The sequence below is a fragment of the Callithrix jacchus genome, chromosome 2 (assembly GCF_049354715.1).
Source record: "Callithrix jacchus isolate 240 chromosome 2, calJac240_pri, whole genome shotgun sequence".
Classification (NCBI taxonomy): Eukaryota; Metazoa; Chordata; class Mammalia; order Primates; family Cebidae; genus Callithrix; species Callithrix jacchus.
Genome location: NC_133503.1, coordinates 82,479,137 through 82,492,908, shown reverse-complemented (window position 1 = coordinate 82,492,908; position 13,772 = coordinate 82,479,137). Strand labels below are relative to the sequence as shown.

The 13,772-nt window shown below is 52.5% G+C and overlaps 1 protein-coding gene and 1 long non-coding RNA gene across 43 annotated transcripts in view; one reads left to right on the top strand and one right to left on the bottom strand.

Moving 5' to 3' along the window:
* LOC128931330 (uncharacterized) overlaps window positions 1-13,772 on the top strand; it is an 84,026-nt gene that overhangs the window by 527 nt on the left and 69,727 nt on the right. For 6 of the 41 annotated variants that reach the window (XR_013532114.1, XR_008479565.2, XR_013532113.1 and 3 more), the window contains exon 2: window positions 1,139-1,218. The exons of 25 other annotated variants lie outside the window; for them this stretch is intronic. This is a non-coding gene — a long non-coding RNA (uncharacterized LOC128931330). Of the gene's footprint in view, window positions 1-1,138; window positions 1,219-2,625; window positions 2,696-2,908; window positions 3,829-10,402; window positions 10,888-13,772 lie in introns of those variants that run through there. 10 more of the 41 variants (XR_013532115.1, XR_008479553.2, XR_013532110.1 and 7 more) reach the window with 7 other exon arrangements.
* On the bottom strand, window positions 3,777-12,242 carry LOC100410204 (NUT family member 2F-like). Of its 2 annotated transcripts, none has more exons than XM_078364952.1 (6): window positions 9,633-10,351; window positions 7,898-8,026; window positions 6,786-6,925; window positions 5,944-6,323; window positions 5,433-5,558; window positions 3,777-5,075 (listed from the first exon to the last, which is right to left on the bottom strand). In XM_078364952.1, exons 1-6 carry the CDS (start codon window positions 10,214-10,216, stop codon window positions 4,035-4,037), a joined length of 2,400 nt encoding a protein of 799 aa, XP_078221078.1. In that variant the 5' UTR covers window positions 10,217-10,351; the 3' UTR covers window positions 3,777-4,034. The 2 variants fall into 2 exon arrangements, with proteins under 2 accessions (XP_078221078.1, XP_078221077.1); XM_078364951.1 differs by adding an exon at window positions 12,121-12,242 and having other exon boundaries at window positions 3,899-5,558; window positions 9,633-10,329.

Here is a 13,772-nt window from a genome sequence, read left to right as displayed (position 1 = left end):
TAAAGAAACAAAAACATACTAAAACGGGAATACCTGTCTTTTTTTCTATTGGAATTTTCTGGAAGGAATTCTGTGCAATCTGAAAAGATTGATGGAGGGTACAGTAATTGCTTTCTACACCGCTTTTGTTAAGCAGTGAAAATTAGACGAACTTGGAGATTGATCCCAGGGCATACTGAGTTTTTGAACACTCTTGAAGTGAAATTTTGGAAAGGGCAGGTGAAATGAGGCTTCTTCCAACTTCCCCTTCCCCACCTCAGCTTGGTTAACAGGCAAACAGCAAAATGTTGTAATAGCTGGTAATTTACAGAACGTTGGTTATCAGATTTTATAATTATATATTAAGGTTGTACGATATGTGTATGTCAGAGTTATAGGTAGTAGATCGTAGAGTCTTACGCAAAATCAGTTTCTTTTTTTTTTTTTTTAATTTTTTATTGGATTATAGGTTTTGGGGTACATGAGCAGAGCATGCAAGACAGTTGCGTAGGTACACACATGGCAGTGTGCTTTGCTTTTCTTCTCCCCTTCACCCACATTTGGCATTTCTCCCCAGGCTAAAAAAAATCAGTTTCTTTATAATCTTCTGAGTAGCGAAATGGTAACTGTTAACAATGGTTATGAATTGTCAAGGCAATAGGGCCGGTATATGTCTTCAGTCATGTTTTTATGCCTGAAATCCAAGAAACAGTGTAAATGGATGTTTCCTGAAACAGCCATTGCAATGCCATTTGTTTGTTGATTATTGGTGTCTTTTTTTTTTTTTGAGACGGAGTTTCGCTCTTGTTACCCGGGCTGGAGTGCAATGGCGCAATCTCGGCTCACCGCAACCTCCGCCTCCTGGGTTCAGGCAATTCTCCTGCCTCACCCTCCTGAGTAGCTGGGATTACAGGCACGCGCCACCATGCCAAGCTAACTTTTTGTATTTTTGGTAGAGACGGGGTTTCACCATGTTGACCAGGATGGTCTCAGTCTCTTGACCTCGTGATCCACCCGCCTCGGCCTCCCAAAGTGCTGGACTACAGGCTTGAGCCACTGCGCCCAGCCCTTAGATATACATTCTTTTGGTTTATCATTTAAAATAATGTTTACTGAGAAAGCATCTAAATCTTAACACTGTATTTGTTTATATTTATAGGATGCTTCATTAAATGTGTTTTCTTTCCCTTTTCCTGAATGAAAAGAAATTGGAAGAAGAGAATCAACTATTTTGTGCAGGTATTTTTTTCCGTTTAGAAGACATGGTATTGTGAAAACAGTGTAGTCTCTGGAGTTGGACCTGGAGTCAGAACGTATATCTAACATACTAGAAAAAAGATGCTTGGAAGAATGGCCTTCCAAGTCAGAAGCATCTGGGTTGAAATTGAGCTCCACTCCGTACTGGGCCAAAGCCGCATACCTGATTCATCATGCAGCCTTTTTTTTTTTTTTAAAGGGATTGAGGCATACACCACTATGCTGGGCTAATTTTTGTATTTTTAGTAGAGACAGGGTTTCACCATGTTGGCCAGATCACCTCAGGTGATCTGCCTGCCTCAGCCTCCCAAAGTTCTGGGATTACAGGCGTGAGCTACCGTACCTGGCCGAGATTTATCATCTCTGTGTGCTGGTAACATTTCTAGCCTTCTCTTTTAGCTACTTTGAAATATACAATAGCTATTTGCTAACATAGTGCAAATACGTTGCGCCGTTGCACTCCAGCCTAACTATGGTGATGGTACTCTGCTATAGAACAATAGAGTTCACTGTCCTGTAAACTGTACTGTTTCTAACTGTACGTTTGTACCCATTAACCAACCTCTCTTCCTCACCCCCATCCCTTCCCAGCCTCTGATACCTGTCATTGTATTCTCTGTTTCCATGAGGTCAACTTTTTTTTGTTGTCGTATTTGATTTTAACTCCCACATGTCTGTGAGAATGTGTGATGTTTTTCTTTCTATGGCTGACCTTGCTTATTTCACTTAACATAATGACCTCCAGCTTCATCCATGTTGCTGCAAACAACGTGCTTTCGTGTTTCTGGCTGAATAGCATTCCATTTGTATATATGCCACGTTTTCCTTGTCAGCTCATTGGTGGATATTTGGGTTGCTTCCTTTGCTGTTGTCAGTAGTGCAGTGATAACCATGTGAGTGTATCCTGATTTGATATACTGATTTCTTTTATGTTGGTTAAATAGCCAGTGGTGCAATTGCTGGATCATGTAGTAGTTTCGTTTTTAGTGTTTTGAGAAATCTCCATAGTGGTTTTCATAATGACGTTACTAATTTCCAGTCCCACCTAAGTGGGTAAGAGTTCCCTTTTCTCTGCATCATGTCAGCATCTGCTGTTTGTATTTTTAAGAATAGACATCCTAACTGTGGTAAGGTGGTAGGTATCTCGTAGTTTTGATTTGCACCTGGTGATCACTGATGTGAGCATTTTTTTATCTATCAGTTGGCCATTTGCATGTTTCTGATGTCATTCGCTCATTTTTTAATGGGATTATTTGTTGTTATTGATTGTTGGTTATTTGAGCTCATTACGTGTTCTGGATTTTAGTCCTTCGTCATGAATAGTTTGCACACATCATTTCCCATTCAACATGTTGTCTCTTTGCTCTGTTTATTTCTTTTGCTGCGCAGAAGCTGATTGAAAGAGATGTATTGAGCATGGTGGCTCACGCCTGTAATCCCAGCACTTTGGGAGGCTGAGGTGGGTGGATTGCCCGAGATCGGGAGTTGTGAGACCAGCCCGGCCAATGTAGTGAAACCCCATGTTTACAAATAATACAGAAAAATTAGCTGGGTGGGATGGTGGCCATCTCCCGGGTTCAAGCAATTCTCCTGCCTCAGCCTCCCAAGTAGCTAAGACTACAGGAGCATGCCACTATGCCTGGATAATTATTGTTTTCTTTTTTTTTGGTAGGAGTTTTGCTCTTTCCGCCCAGGCTGGAGTGCAGTGGCTCCATCTTGGCTCACCACAACCTCCGCCTCCCAGGTTCAAGTGATTATCCTGCCTCAACCTCTGGAGCAGCTGGGATTAGCCCAGCTAATTTATTTTTATTTTTATTTTTGAGGTGGAGTTTTGCTCTTGTTGCCCAGGGTGGAGTACAATGGTGCTATCACGGCTCACTGCAACATCCACATCTTGGGTTCAAATCTGTATCTGCATCAGTTCCACACAAGAGTTCACTAATCATATGGGAAGGGAATCGTAGCTGTGGGGGGCTCCATGCAGGACCCCAAGTGCCCCTGAGGCCAGTCCCTGTGGCCACTGCAAGGAGCATCTGCTTCCGCCAGTTGGACAAGAGTCTTTCCTGTCTAGAAACCGGCAGAAGGACTCCCCCTGCTCCCCACTCACCGTTGTATCCCAAACACACCCATGTGGATGGATGCCTCGACATCTCCCCTCAGCCCAGGGCCTGAGCTCTTCCTGATGAGGGTTAAGCAAGAGTGACCGCCTCTCCCCGCGTCCATGTTGCGGGCAGCTCCCTTCTCCTCAGCTCCCACGGGGCAGAACAAGAGCCAGCCAGCTCTCAACATCCCAGGATTTTCCAGGGATGCTGATAACTAAAGCAGTCGGGGCCTTGTGAGTGAGTGGTGGGAGGGATGAGGGTTTCCTCAGCATCTGTCAGTTCCTGGAGCATCTGAAGGGGCAACCTACACCTGGAGGAACCAGTGGGGCTGGCCCCCGTGGGTCCCCAGTGCCTGGCATCTCCCGGTTCCTCTGCACTCCTTTACAGACCCCCTCCACTGAGCAGCAGAGCCCTGAGGACAGAGGCAGCAGCCCGGAGAGCATTTCCAACACAACTATGTTTATTCAGATTTACACAGGAGACCCCCAAGGTATTGCTCCCCACCGCCTACCCCTAGGCCCTCCCTTCCAGTTCAGCCTCCCTCCCACCCTTCCCTTTCCCACCGTCCCCCATCAAGCTAAGGCCCAGCAAGGTCAGCACTGGGGGAGAAGTCTTTGATCAGGGGCACCTGATGCCCTGAGGGCCGGAGAGTTGAGAGCCCCACCGTGGGGATCAGCACCAGAGTCTGCCCTGACTCTACTGGCTCCGATGCTGCTTTTTCTTCCTCTTAGAGAGCAAGGGGTCACCCTTTCTCTTTCCAGACTGTGAGGGGTTACCCAGCCCCCAAGCCAGGGATTGTGCCCCAGAGACTCTGAGCCCAGGTCTTAGGTGAGGCATCTGAACAGCGTGGGATGGGTCTCTGCAGAGAGCTCGCTTCTTGGACTTGGTGGTAGGAGCGGGTGCTGGGCTCAGGCCTCTTCCCTTTACAGATTGGGACTGAAGAGCTCCCTGGGGTTTCCGCCCTTCTGTACTGAGATGGCCCGAGGCAGGGACAGGGCTCTGGGACAGCTTCCAGGGCCGCAGCCTATAGTTGGTACCCACGACAGTAACCATACCAGGGATTTTCTTCTCCTCCTCACTTGACCCCTTGGGCGTCTGAACAGCAGGGGATGGGCCTCTGAAGAGAGCTCGCTTCTTGGACTTGGTGGTGGGAGCCGGTGCTGGGCTCAGGCCTCTTCTCTTCACAGATTGGGACTGAAGAGCTCCCTGGGGTTTCCGCCCTTCTGTACTGAGACAGCCCGAGGCAGGGACAGGGCTCTGGGACAGCTTCCAGGGCCTCAGCCTGTAGTTGGTACCCACAACGGTAACCATACCAGGGATTTCCCTCTCCTCCTCACTTGACCCCTTACACAGCCTGCGTGACTCCTTGACAGGAGAGGCCCCAGGGAGACCCCAGGTGTCCTGGGTCCCCACAGCTGGGCAGGTGGGTCTCTGGTCCTGGGGAGGAGAGTCTGTCTGGGCAGCCCTCAGCCTGCCAGAATCCAGCCTCTCCAAGAGCACCACAGGGTTTTTGGCCACCCCAATGCACACTCTGCCTTGTCCCTGAGGGTCCCGGGCAGCCGTCTGGGTTGGGCAGGTTTCCATGCTGACCCCTTGTTGGAGGCCAGGGACATCTCTCTCTGCTCCTTGGCCCACTGCAGACTTAGAAGAGATTGAGTCCAGCTGGATGGTGACATGACTAGGGGCTACCCTCTCACACCGTTCCTCCTTTGAGGATTGGAGGTGCTTCTCTGCTACCTGTGGGAGGAAACAGGGCATTTTCTGGCACTGCCCCAAGTGTGAACAGGGTCCGGGGTGGTGGAGACCAAGGCACTTGGGAGGCAGGCAGGGAAGGCTGAGGCAGCTGGGCTTCCTGTCAAAGACAGAGGGTGTGGCTCTGCTGGGCATCTTGCTGGGCCTCGCTGCAGTTTGCATCCTGATTCCCCTCCCTGGCTCCTCTCCATCCTGCTCCGTCTGAACCTGCACCTCCCCACCTCGGAGTGGCCCCCCAAGAAGCCGAGCATCCCCCCGCAGGGTCGGGTAAGCAGTCAGGTGGGGCTTGTGTGCCGGTTCCCTCCTGCCCCCAGTGTACCTGGGTTCCCCTCCTTGCTCTACCTGGGCAAGGGTAAGTCCTTCCTCCTGCTCCAGCTCCTGGCTTACGGCCAAGAAGGCCATCTGTGGATCTGGGGAAAGCAGTTCTTCCAGGAATTGGATCAGGGAGTAAGGTGGAGCCAAGCACACCTGGAGGAGATGCAGAAAGCTGTGAGCGCCCCGTCTTCACCCTTCTGAAGCTGTCTCACGTCCTGGCAACCACCAGCTCCACACACAGACCACAGACCTGGTAGCATACACACATGCTGACAGAGACACACAAACAGACCCACATATGACACAGAAAACTAGACACAAGTAACATACACCCTCCACACTCACACCCACACCAACACAGAGTAACCAGTCGCAGATACGAAGACACAGACATAATCACATACACAAACCCTCAAATCGACAGCGACACAGACACCCATCTACTGCAGAGTAGCTAAGGAACAGAGCTTAATTCCAAGGACCTGCGAGTACCACCCCCCTGGAATTCTGCAGACCCCAGCACTTCAGGCCAGCCCACCTTGGTGACGAAGTCTTTCTGGGAACACAGATCGTTGACGTAGCTCAGGATGCCTGGGTCTAGAAGCATCCCGTCCCCTTCCTGCTCCACTTCGCCCTCTTTCCTCTGTCCCTGGAGCTCCCTAGTGGCCCCAGCGGGAGGCCCCATCAGCTCCTCCATGATGTCCACACACTCCTGTACCATTTCAGGGGGTATCTCCTCAGGGGCCTTGGTCTCCGCTGGCTGCTGGGTCCTGGGTGGTGGCAGGTGGGCCTTGGTCTCCGCTGGCTGCTGGGGCCTGGGTTGTGGCAGGTGGGCCTTGGTCTCCACTGGCTGCTGGGGCCTGGGTGGTGGCAGGCAGGCAGGCGGGGCCTTGGGGCCGGCCTTGCTGGGAAGGTACACTGAGGCAGGGAGGGAGGAGGATGGGCATGGTGAGGGCTGCTCCTCCTGCCTGCATCACACAGGGGAGGGCAGGGCTCAGCCACCTGAAGTGGGTCCCAGCTGGGTCAGGACCACCTGAACCACAGCAACCCGGAAAGAGACGCCATAGGTGGGGCACTTGTGAGACAGCATCATTTTGGAGGAAGCTGGAAGTCACTGATATGCTGAGTACTCTACCCGCTCATCCCTGCTTCCTGGGCAGGTTGTTGAGTTTTGGAATGGCGAGGGGAGAGAGTAGTTAGGAAACGTGACCAGGTGAATACCCACTTCATGACCACAGGCCTCCCAGCCCCCGGCTCCCCTGAGCTGTCTTGTTGGAACAAATTTCTCTCTTGAAGGGAGGCATGGGGTGTGGGGACAGTGGCCTCCCTTGGCCCCTGTGGACTTTGCTGTGGCTCCTGTGGAAATGTGGGAAGCCGTACCTGGCTCCTTAGCCACCTCCGGTGCTGAGGGTCCCTGAGGTTCAAGCCTTGGTAGGGCTGGAGAAGGCAGGCACTGGGGCCCCTTCATCCACTGGGACTTCTGAATCTGCATCTCCTCCTCAGCCTCAAACTCCAGGAACCTGGGGTGAAGAAGATGCAGGCCGTGCTGAGAGGGTCCAGACCCCCTTCCCCCAGGGCCAGGCAGCAGCCGATGGCAGAGATGGGATGGCCTGCCTCGGGCGTGCTGTCCAGGCCCTGCCTGGGGCCCATCCCCCAGTCCCAGAGGGAACTGCTCCCAGAGTTCTGGGCTCTCCCTCCCTCACCCGGCCCCTACAAAGCCCATTGCATCCACAGGGCTTTCTGAGTTAAGTGAGGGCTACAAGGCCCAGGAGGGCACCACGGGTACCCCCACTCCAGCCTTCAGCTGGCCAGGGGTGGGGTTTCTCGTAGAAGGCGTCCATGATGTTGCCCAGATGCAGGAGTCCTGTGGTTGGGACTGTGGATCGCTGAAGGATAACCCAGGAAAATGAGGCCTGGGAGACCCCTGGTCAGGAGGAAGCAAAAGCTGGGCCCAAAAGACAGGGCCCCTTTTTCCTGAGGCTGCTGTCTTTCTGTCTTAAAGGAGGGGACTACGAGGAGCAAAAGCAGGCAGGCCAGAGATGGATCTCATGGTGTCCTGGACTCAGGTCTCCCCTGACCCAGCGCAGGTTTCTTCACTCCTGGCTAGGATGGGTGAAAACCGACTTCTGGCCACTGCTGTCAGGAGAGTGCAGCCCGCTCTGTCTATAGTTGCCAGCGCCCCTTCTCCCCATCCTCACAGCTGTCGGTGATCTCCTTTGGGCTGTAGTGCTGGCTGCTCCCTCCCTGACCCTTAGTGTCAGGCAGGGGTTAGCCTCAGGCCAGGCAGGGTGTGGCTTCCCACCAGGGCAGGATAGAGACCCCAGAGCACTCTAGGACGGAGGAGCAGCTTCCTAAAGGAGCCCGGGGCCCAGGAGAGCCTGTGTTTGTCCACACCCTTCTCATGCTTCACGCTGAGAAGTCACCACGGCCACCGGGCCTCTCACCCTCTCTCATCCTGCCATGTGGGCTCTGCCCCTACAGGTTAGACTCACTTTCTCGCCATCTCATAGTAGATCATCCGGTCCAAGTTGCTCGTGTACTGCCATTCCCGCATGGCCCACCGCAGTCCCTCCTCCAGGGTCATGCTGGGCTCCTGCTGGGCCAGGGATCTGAGAACTGGGCTGTAAGGCAGTGCAGTCAGTCCCAGTCCGTAAGCCCACCCTCCATCCCAAGCCCACCTGGTCCCAACACCCGGTCCGTCCCCCCCATACCTTTCCTGCCATCTGTCCCTGTCCTGTTCTCCCCCACGTGGGTGGGATATGCCCCCAAGATCAATCATCAACACAAGCCACAGGCTGGCCTCTGCAACTGCCCCTCCAGTCCTCAGTGTTACAGTGTTGACAAGTGAACTCAGTACTATGGGTAGAACGTGAGTGTCCCCAGCATTCTTGTGCTGAAGCCCTAAGCCCCGGTATTTCAGTTCTTGGAGTTCATCAGGGTTAGAACGGGTCATGAGGGTGGGTTCCCATCATGGCATCTGAGCCCCAATAAGGGCAGGAGGAGACACCAGGGCTCTCCCTCTCAGCCGCAAGAGGACATAGCCAGAGGCAACCCTGTCCAGCTAGTACACCAGTCTGCTGTCCCCTTGTTCTGGGACTTCTGGTCTCCGGAACTGGGAGACGTGAATGTGTCCTAATGACCCAGTCTATAGGATTTGTTATGGTAGAGCTCGAACTGGCTGAGACAGCTTACACACAGAGTGACTGGGGAGGGAGGGTTAACGTGCAGGTTCTAGGGCCTCGGGACTGAGCATTTAACCAGCTTCCTGAGGACTCTGGAGCAAGGCAGCCCTTGGGGATGCAGCCTCAGGGTTCTGGAGAGGAGCAGAAACCAGAACCAAAGCAGAGCGGCCTCGAAGCCCAGTCCACGCCAAGCCTGTGAGCCTGTGGCGACTGCATTGTGAGAATCAGGGTCCCCAGTGCACCGGGACTGAGCTCCAAGGGAGAATACAACCAGTTCCAGGATGCAGGGCGGCAAGATTTTTTGGGACAAAGATGGGGCCTCCTTACAGGGCTCTGGGCAGGGGACTTGCCTAGGGGAGTTGCCAGTGTGTTGCCTGGTGGATGTGCTCAAGCTCCCGTGGAGTACGGGTTAGCTCATCGCGGGGCGGTGGGGCGGACACGGGGTCACAGAGGCACTGCAGGATGGAGAGATGCAGGACTGGGACTGAATCAACAAACTCTCTGATTCTGGCATTGCTGCCTCAGTCACCACAGTTTACGGCCCTGGGCTGCTGGGCTCGTGGTGCACTGAGAGCCATCACTGGAGCCGGTGGCTTTGGAGAGCATTGTCCTAGATGGCCTAGTTCTGATAATGATAGCAGTGGGGGTGGTAATCATAACAGCTGTCATGTAATGTGTCACAGCATGTGCTGGGCACTGTGCTACATGCGTCATATGTGAGCTCAAGTCACCTCTACACCATCCTCTGAATGAAGCATCATTGTCCCTTTTTCTAGAAGGGATCAAGGGCAAAGCTTCAAATACCTGCCCTGTAAGGATTGGCTGGACTCATGGGACAGTGAGGGGCAGGTGAGGTGAGGCTCCTGAGAGTCTGTCCTGAGCGGCAGCCAGATTAATGTTGCTGAAAATGTGCCCTTCCATAGCTCAACCCATCGCCTTCCAGACCGTTCCGCAAGATCCCCTGAACAGCGTGATCTCCCGTCCATCCGGCAGCCTCTTTATGGGTGAGCTGCAGGATGAGCTCCGGTGCCCCGATGACACTCACATGAAGAAACAGGAAAGCGCTTCCGTGTCTGGACTGTGGGGAAGGTGCCTCCGGGCCAGGGGCTTGTAGCGCTGCCAGAGTTGGAAGTCGTCATACACACTCTTGGGGTTGCAGGAGTGGTCCGGTTGGGCGTTGGCCTGGGAGGGGGCCTGGCTGCCCTCTCCATGAGCCCCTTGTGGCCATGGACAGGCATTCCCTGGGGCCATGGTGGGGGCCAGCTGGGGAGCCGGTGGTGGTGCTGGAGGAGGAGGAAGGCCCTGGGACCAGCCTCCCTCACAGGCCTGGGTGCCCCCAATGATGTGGGCAGCCATAGCGGGCACCACAGGGGCAGCTGCCAGGGGTCGGGCAGGTGGACATGCGACGCCCTCACAGACGGCACCTGGAGCCTGCCAGATGAGGGGGGCCTGAGTTTGGACCGAGGTCTGTGCCTGAGGGGCCTTCACAGGCCCCATTTCTGTCATCTGGCCAAAGATGTTTGAAGCCCCAGTCCAATGTGGGCCGCGGCCATCCTGTCCTGCCACGGGAGGGGTCCTGGGGAAGGCAGACAGCACTGGAGGGCCGCCTGGAGGAACCACTGTAGTCATGAGGGGCGGCCCGTGTGCTGGGCTGGGAGCAGGTGTGGCGAAGGACAGAGGCGTGAACACTGGCAGGGAGGCACCAGGGTTCTCTGTCACAGCCGGTTCCAGCACTGGGCATGCTGTGGAGACACAAGGTAAGAGGTGAATGAGCTGGGGTCTCCAGGTCCGCCCTAGTCACTGGGGAATCAGAGGGGTGTCCTACAGCTGAGGGCGTGTGACAGGGAAACTCTGCAGCTTGCAAGTGTCCCTGAGTGTGCATCGCATGCTCTGTTCCTCCTCCACAGGAGGGTCGCTTCACTAGAGGGCCTGGCAGTTAGCCAAGATTGCACCACTGAGTTCTAGCGTGGTGACAGAGGAAGACTCCATCTTAAAAAAGAAACAGTGAAAGAAAACCAGTGGACGGAAATCTCTCCCAAGCCAGCACCCTGTGAACCCTGAAGATAATCCATACGCATCACACCCAGTGTGCAAGTGATTGTGCTGGCACCAGGCCCAGCAAGTGCCAAACATGGGTCAGAGTCAGACTATACTTTCCTCAGTGCTCGGTGGTCCTGGCCGCCACTCAGGAAGCTCTGTTCCCAGGGAGCAGGTCTGAGAAGCAGTGGTGGAGTTGCCTGAGATACTGTCATTTGGTAGCCAGCAACAGCGGCACACGATTAGAGCACAGCCAGCAAGCGGTGAGCAGTGGGGCTGTCAGGGGAGGTGTCCAGGGATTTTCACAACTGCTGGTCATGTTACAGTAGGTCATGGGACAACGAGCCCATCTCTGGTCCTTTTCCTTTGAGCTCCCAGTAACTAAATATAGTAACCAACCAAGAACCAGAGGTTCTTGGGCCACAGGCCAGGTGTGGCAAAGTTGTCTGGAGCTCATCCCTGTTCACTAGGACCTCATGCAGTCTCCAGTCAAGGGGGATAGGGATACAGCACATGCACCTCATCAGTCAGGACACACATCCTAATTGAACAGTAATAATAATAAGAGGACCCTCTTCCTATTTGTGCACTACTTTCCTTTCTCCACTGAAAAGGAAACCAGTCTTTCCAGACCCTTCCACCGAGGACCAGCAAGAGTCCACACCTGTCCCGTGTTCGTGAGGTAGTAGACATGGAATAGAAGTAAATTCTTCCTCTCTACAGTAACACAAAGTGCAGAGGACAGGCCATGAGCTGGCAGGCAAGAGGAAGTGGGTCTGAAGACCTGAGTTTCCACTAAAGGACAAACAATTCAGAACAACCTGGGAAGCCCAGGCCGTGTTGCCTGAACTTCCCCAACTGCCTCCATTCCTGTTAAAGCCAACAGCTACCTGAACTGACAGAGAAGCCACCTCTGGGGAGGGAGCTGAGAGGCTTCGGCAGTTACAGTAGCCCCAGCCTCACCCACCCGGAGGCTGTCAGTGCGTGCTCTGTCACAGCCAACACACCCAACGGTTTTCTGGCTGAGACCACTTCTCCCCACTCCTCCCTAAGATCCAGAAAACTCCAGTCCAAATCCCCCTGAACACTATGGAAGGGCACGTTCAAGGTTCCTGAAGACACAACACAGGGCTCACAGGCTTGCTTGTCATCCTCCCTGGGCCACCAGCACAGCACGATCCCACCACTCTCTACAAACACATGGTGACGTGACCTGTCGCCCTCTGGAAAGAATCAATACGTCCACTCCATCCTTTCCCCTATGTGGTGTATTCCCCCAGGCATCTTGGTCCACCTTCAAGTTGCCATCCTCCCTAACCGCAGACTCAGGGTGGCACGGCCCTCCCCAGGTGTGGTGTCTTTGGGGACATCCAGATCTCCCTCCCTCCTCGACACCAGCCCTACCAACTGTCCCCTGGGGCTGTGTAAAACTTGAATTCCCAAGGATTTGAAACATGGCAGAGACTTGGATGATGCCCTTGTCCCTACATACTTACCTTCATCTGAAGCCATTTCCTCAGGCTGGGTGCTGTTCACCGATATCTGACGGTTTCCACAATGAGAAAAATCAAGAGCAGGACTCAGAGAGTGACCTGCCTCAACAGATTCTCCTGAGTTCAGGTTGATCAGTCAGAATTTGAAAGTAAATAGGTTTAGAACATAGGACCCCAGACATTCTGCAGAGGGGGAGGGGCAGTGCAGCAGTTAGTGGTGGGGGTGGGGGACACTCTGTGAAGGGCTCCAGCCAGTAGGGAAGAACTGCGGTTCCCTTCCAGCCGGAGGGCAGCAGCACAGACTGTGTGCGCCTCTTTAGGCAACTTTTAAGTTGTCCCTCTCTGGCTCACAGCACAAAGTTTCAACCTGATGTCCCCTTTACTTCCATTTTTTGTCAACAGACCTACTTTTGTGTTTCTCAACCCATGCTCCTTCCCACTTGGGCTCTTTCCCACTCTTGATGAATCTCAACGTTTAGGGGCTATACGTCCTAAACACAATTTAGAACACTTCCTAAGAACCCTTGTGTTTGTCAGATGATCCATGTATGGATCCTCTGCCTGGTTCAGGCAGAAACCCTTTACTAGCAAGCCTCAGTCTGGGAAAGAGTGGCAATGCGGCCAGAAAGCCTTTCATTTTGTTTCCCAGCATATTGTGCTGGTATTAAATGTTTATTTTTTATCTTTTAAATGATTTTAATTTAATCAAGCAATTCTTTTGCATGGTTCCAAATTCAAATTGTGCACAGTGGTATAGGCAGTGACCAGTCTTCCTCCCACTTTTTTCCTGTCCACAACATTTTCTTTCCTGTAACAAACGAGTGTTCTGATTGTTTTTCATCTTTCCAGAGATATATTATACAAACAAAAGGATAATGAAGCTATTTTTGATGTCTGCAAATGCTTTCTGGTTTTTTTGGGTGAAAGTTAATATATTAATATGTTCCAGTATTCTGATGTTTGCAGTGACTGTGTTTGTCTCAGTAGTAATGTGGTTCCTGTCTTTATTTCTGTAGGTAAATTGCTAGAATGAGATGTTGTACTGTTTTTTAAAATTAAAAATGCATGGAAGAAGAGTGGCCGGATATAGCAAATATGAATAGGGAATGCCAAGTGGAATTTGAATTCAAGATAAACAGTAGATTAGTTTTTATTGCAGCTGTGATTCATATGATATTTAGAGTATGCTTTTACAGAAAACCCCTTTGTCCTTTATCTGTATTATTCACCACTCACTGGGATCTTGAACTTTATCTGGTAACTCTTCCCAAAAAAGTGTAGCATATTAAGTCATTATTGTTAAGTTTCCCGTGAGAGTGAGAACTTGCAGTAAGGAGACTGAAGTGTGAATCTTGGCTTCACCACCAAACACAACCGTCGCAAAATAAAGAAATAGTCTGATTTCATGCCGTGAAATCAGGAGTCACCATTATACCCTTCTCAGCTTCCAGGTTTAGTAGCAGTAGGCGCAGATGTAAGGGACAGGAGGACAGAACACCATCTTTTTCTTTTCTAACATAAAGCAGCCTACAATTCCTAGAGCTCTGGTTTCTCCAGGAGTTAGGAATCTACTACCCACATCCATTCTGAGACAAGCCGGGATGCACTCCACCCATGTCCCATCCCCATGCCCATGCACCCCCGCGCATGTGAGA

Bases quoted from the DNA above. Each gene is read 5' to 3' on its own strand.
- LOC100410204 (XM_078364951.1), bottom strand. The intron at 6,324-6,785 runs GTACGGCTTCCC...TCCCTGCCTCAG, and splicing joins GGAGGTGGCTAAGGAGCCAG to TGTACCTTCCCAGCAAGGCC. The intron at 5,559-5,943 runs GTGGGCTGGCCT...CATCTCCTCCAG, and splicing joins AGAAAGACTTCGTCACCAAG to GTGTGCTTGGCTCCACCTTA.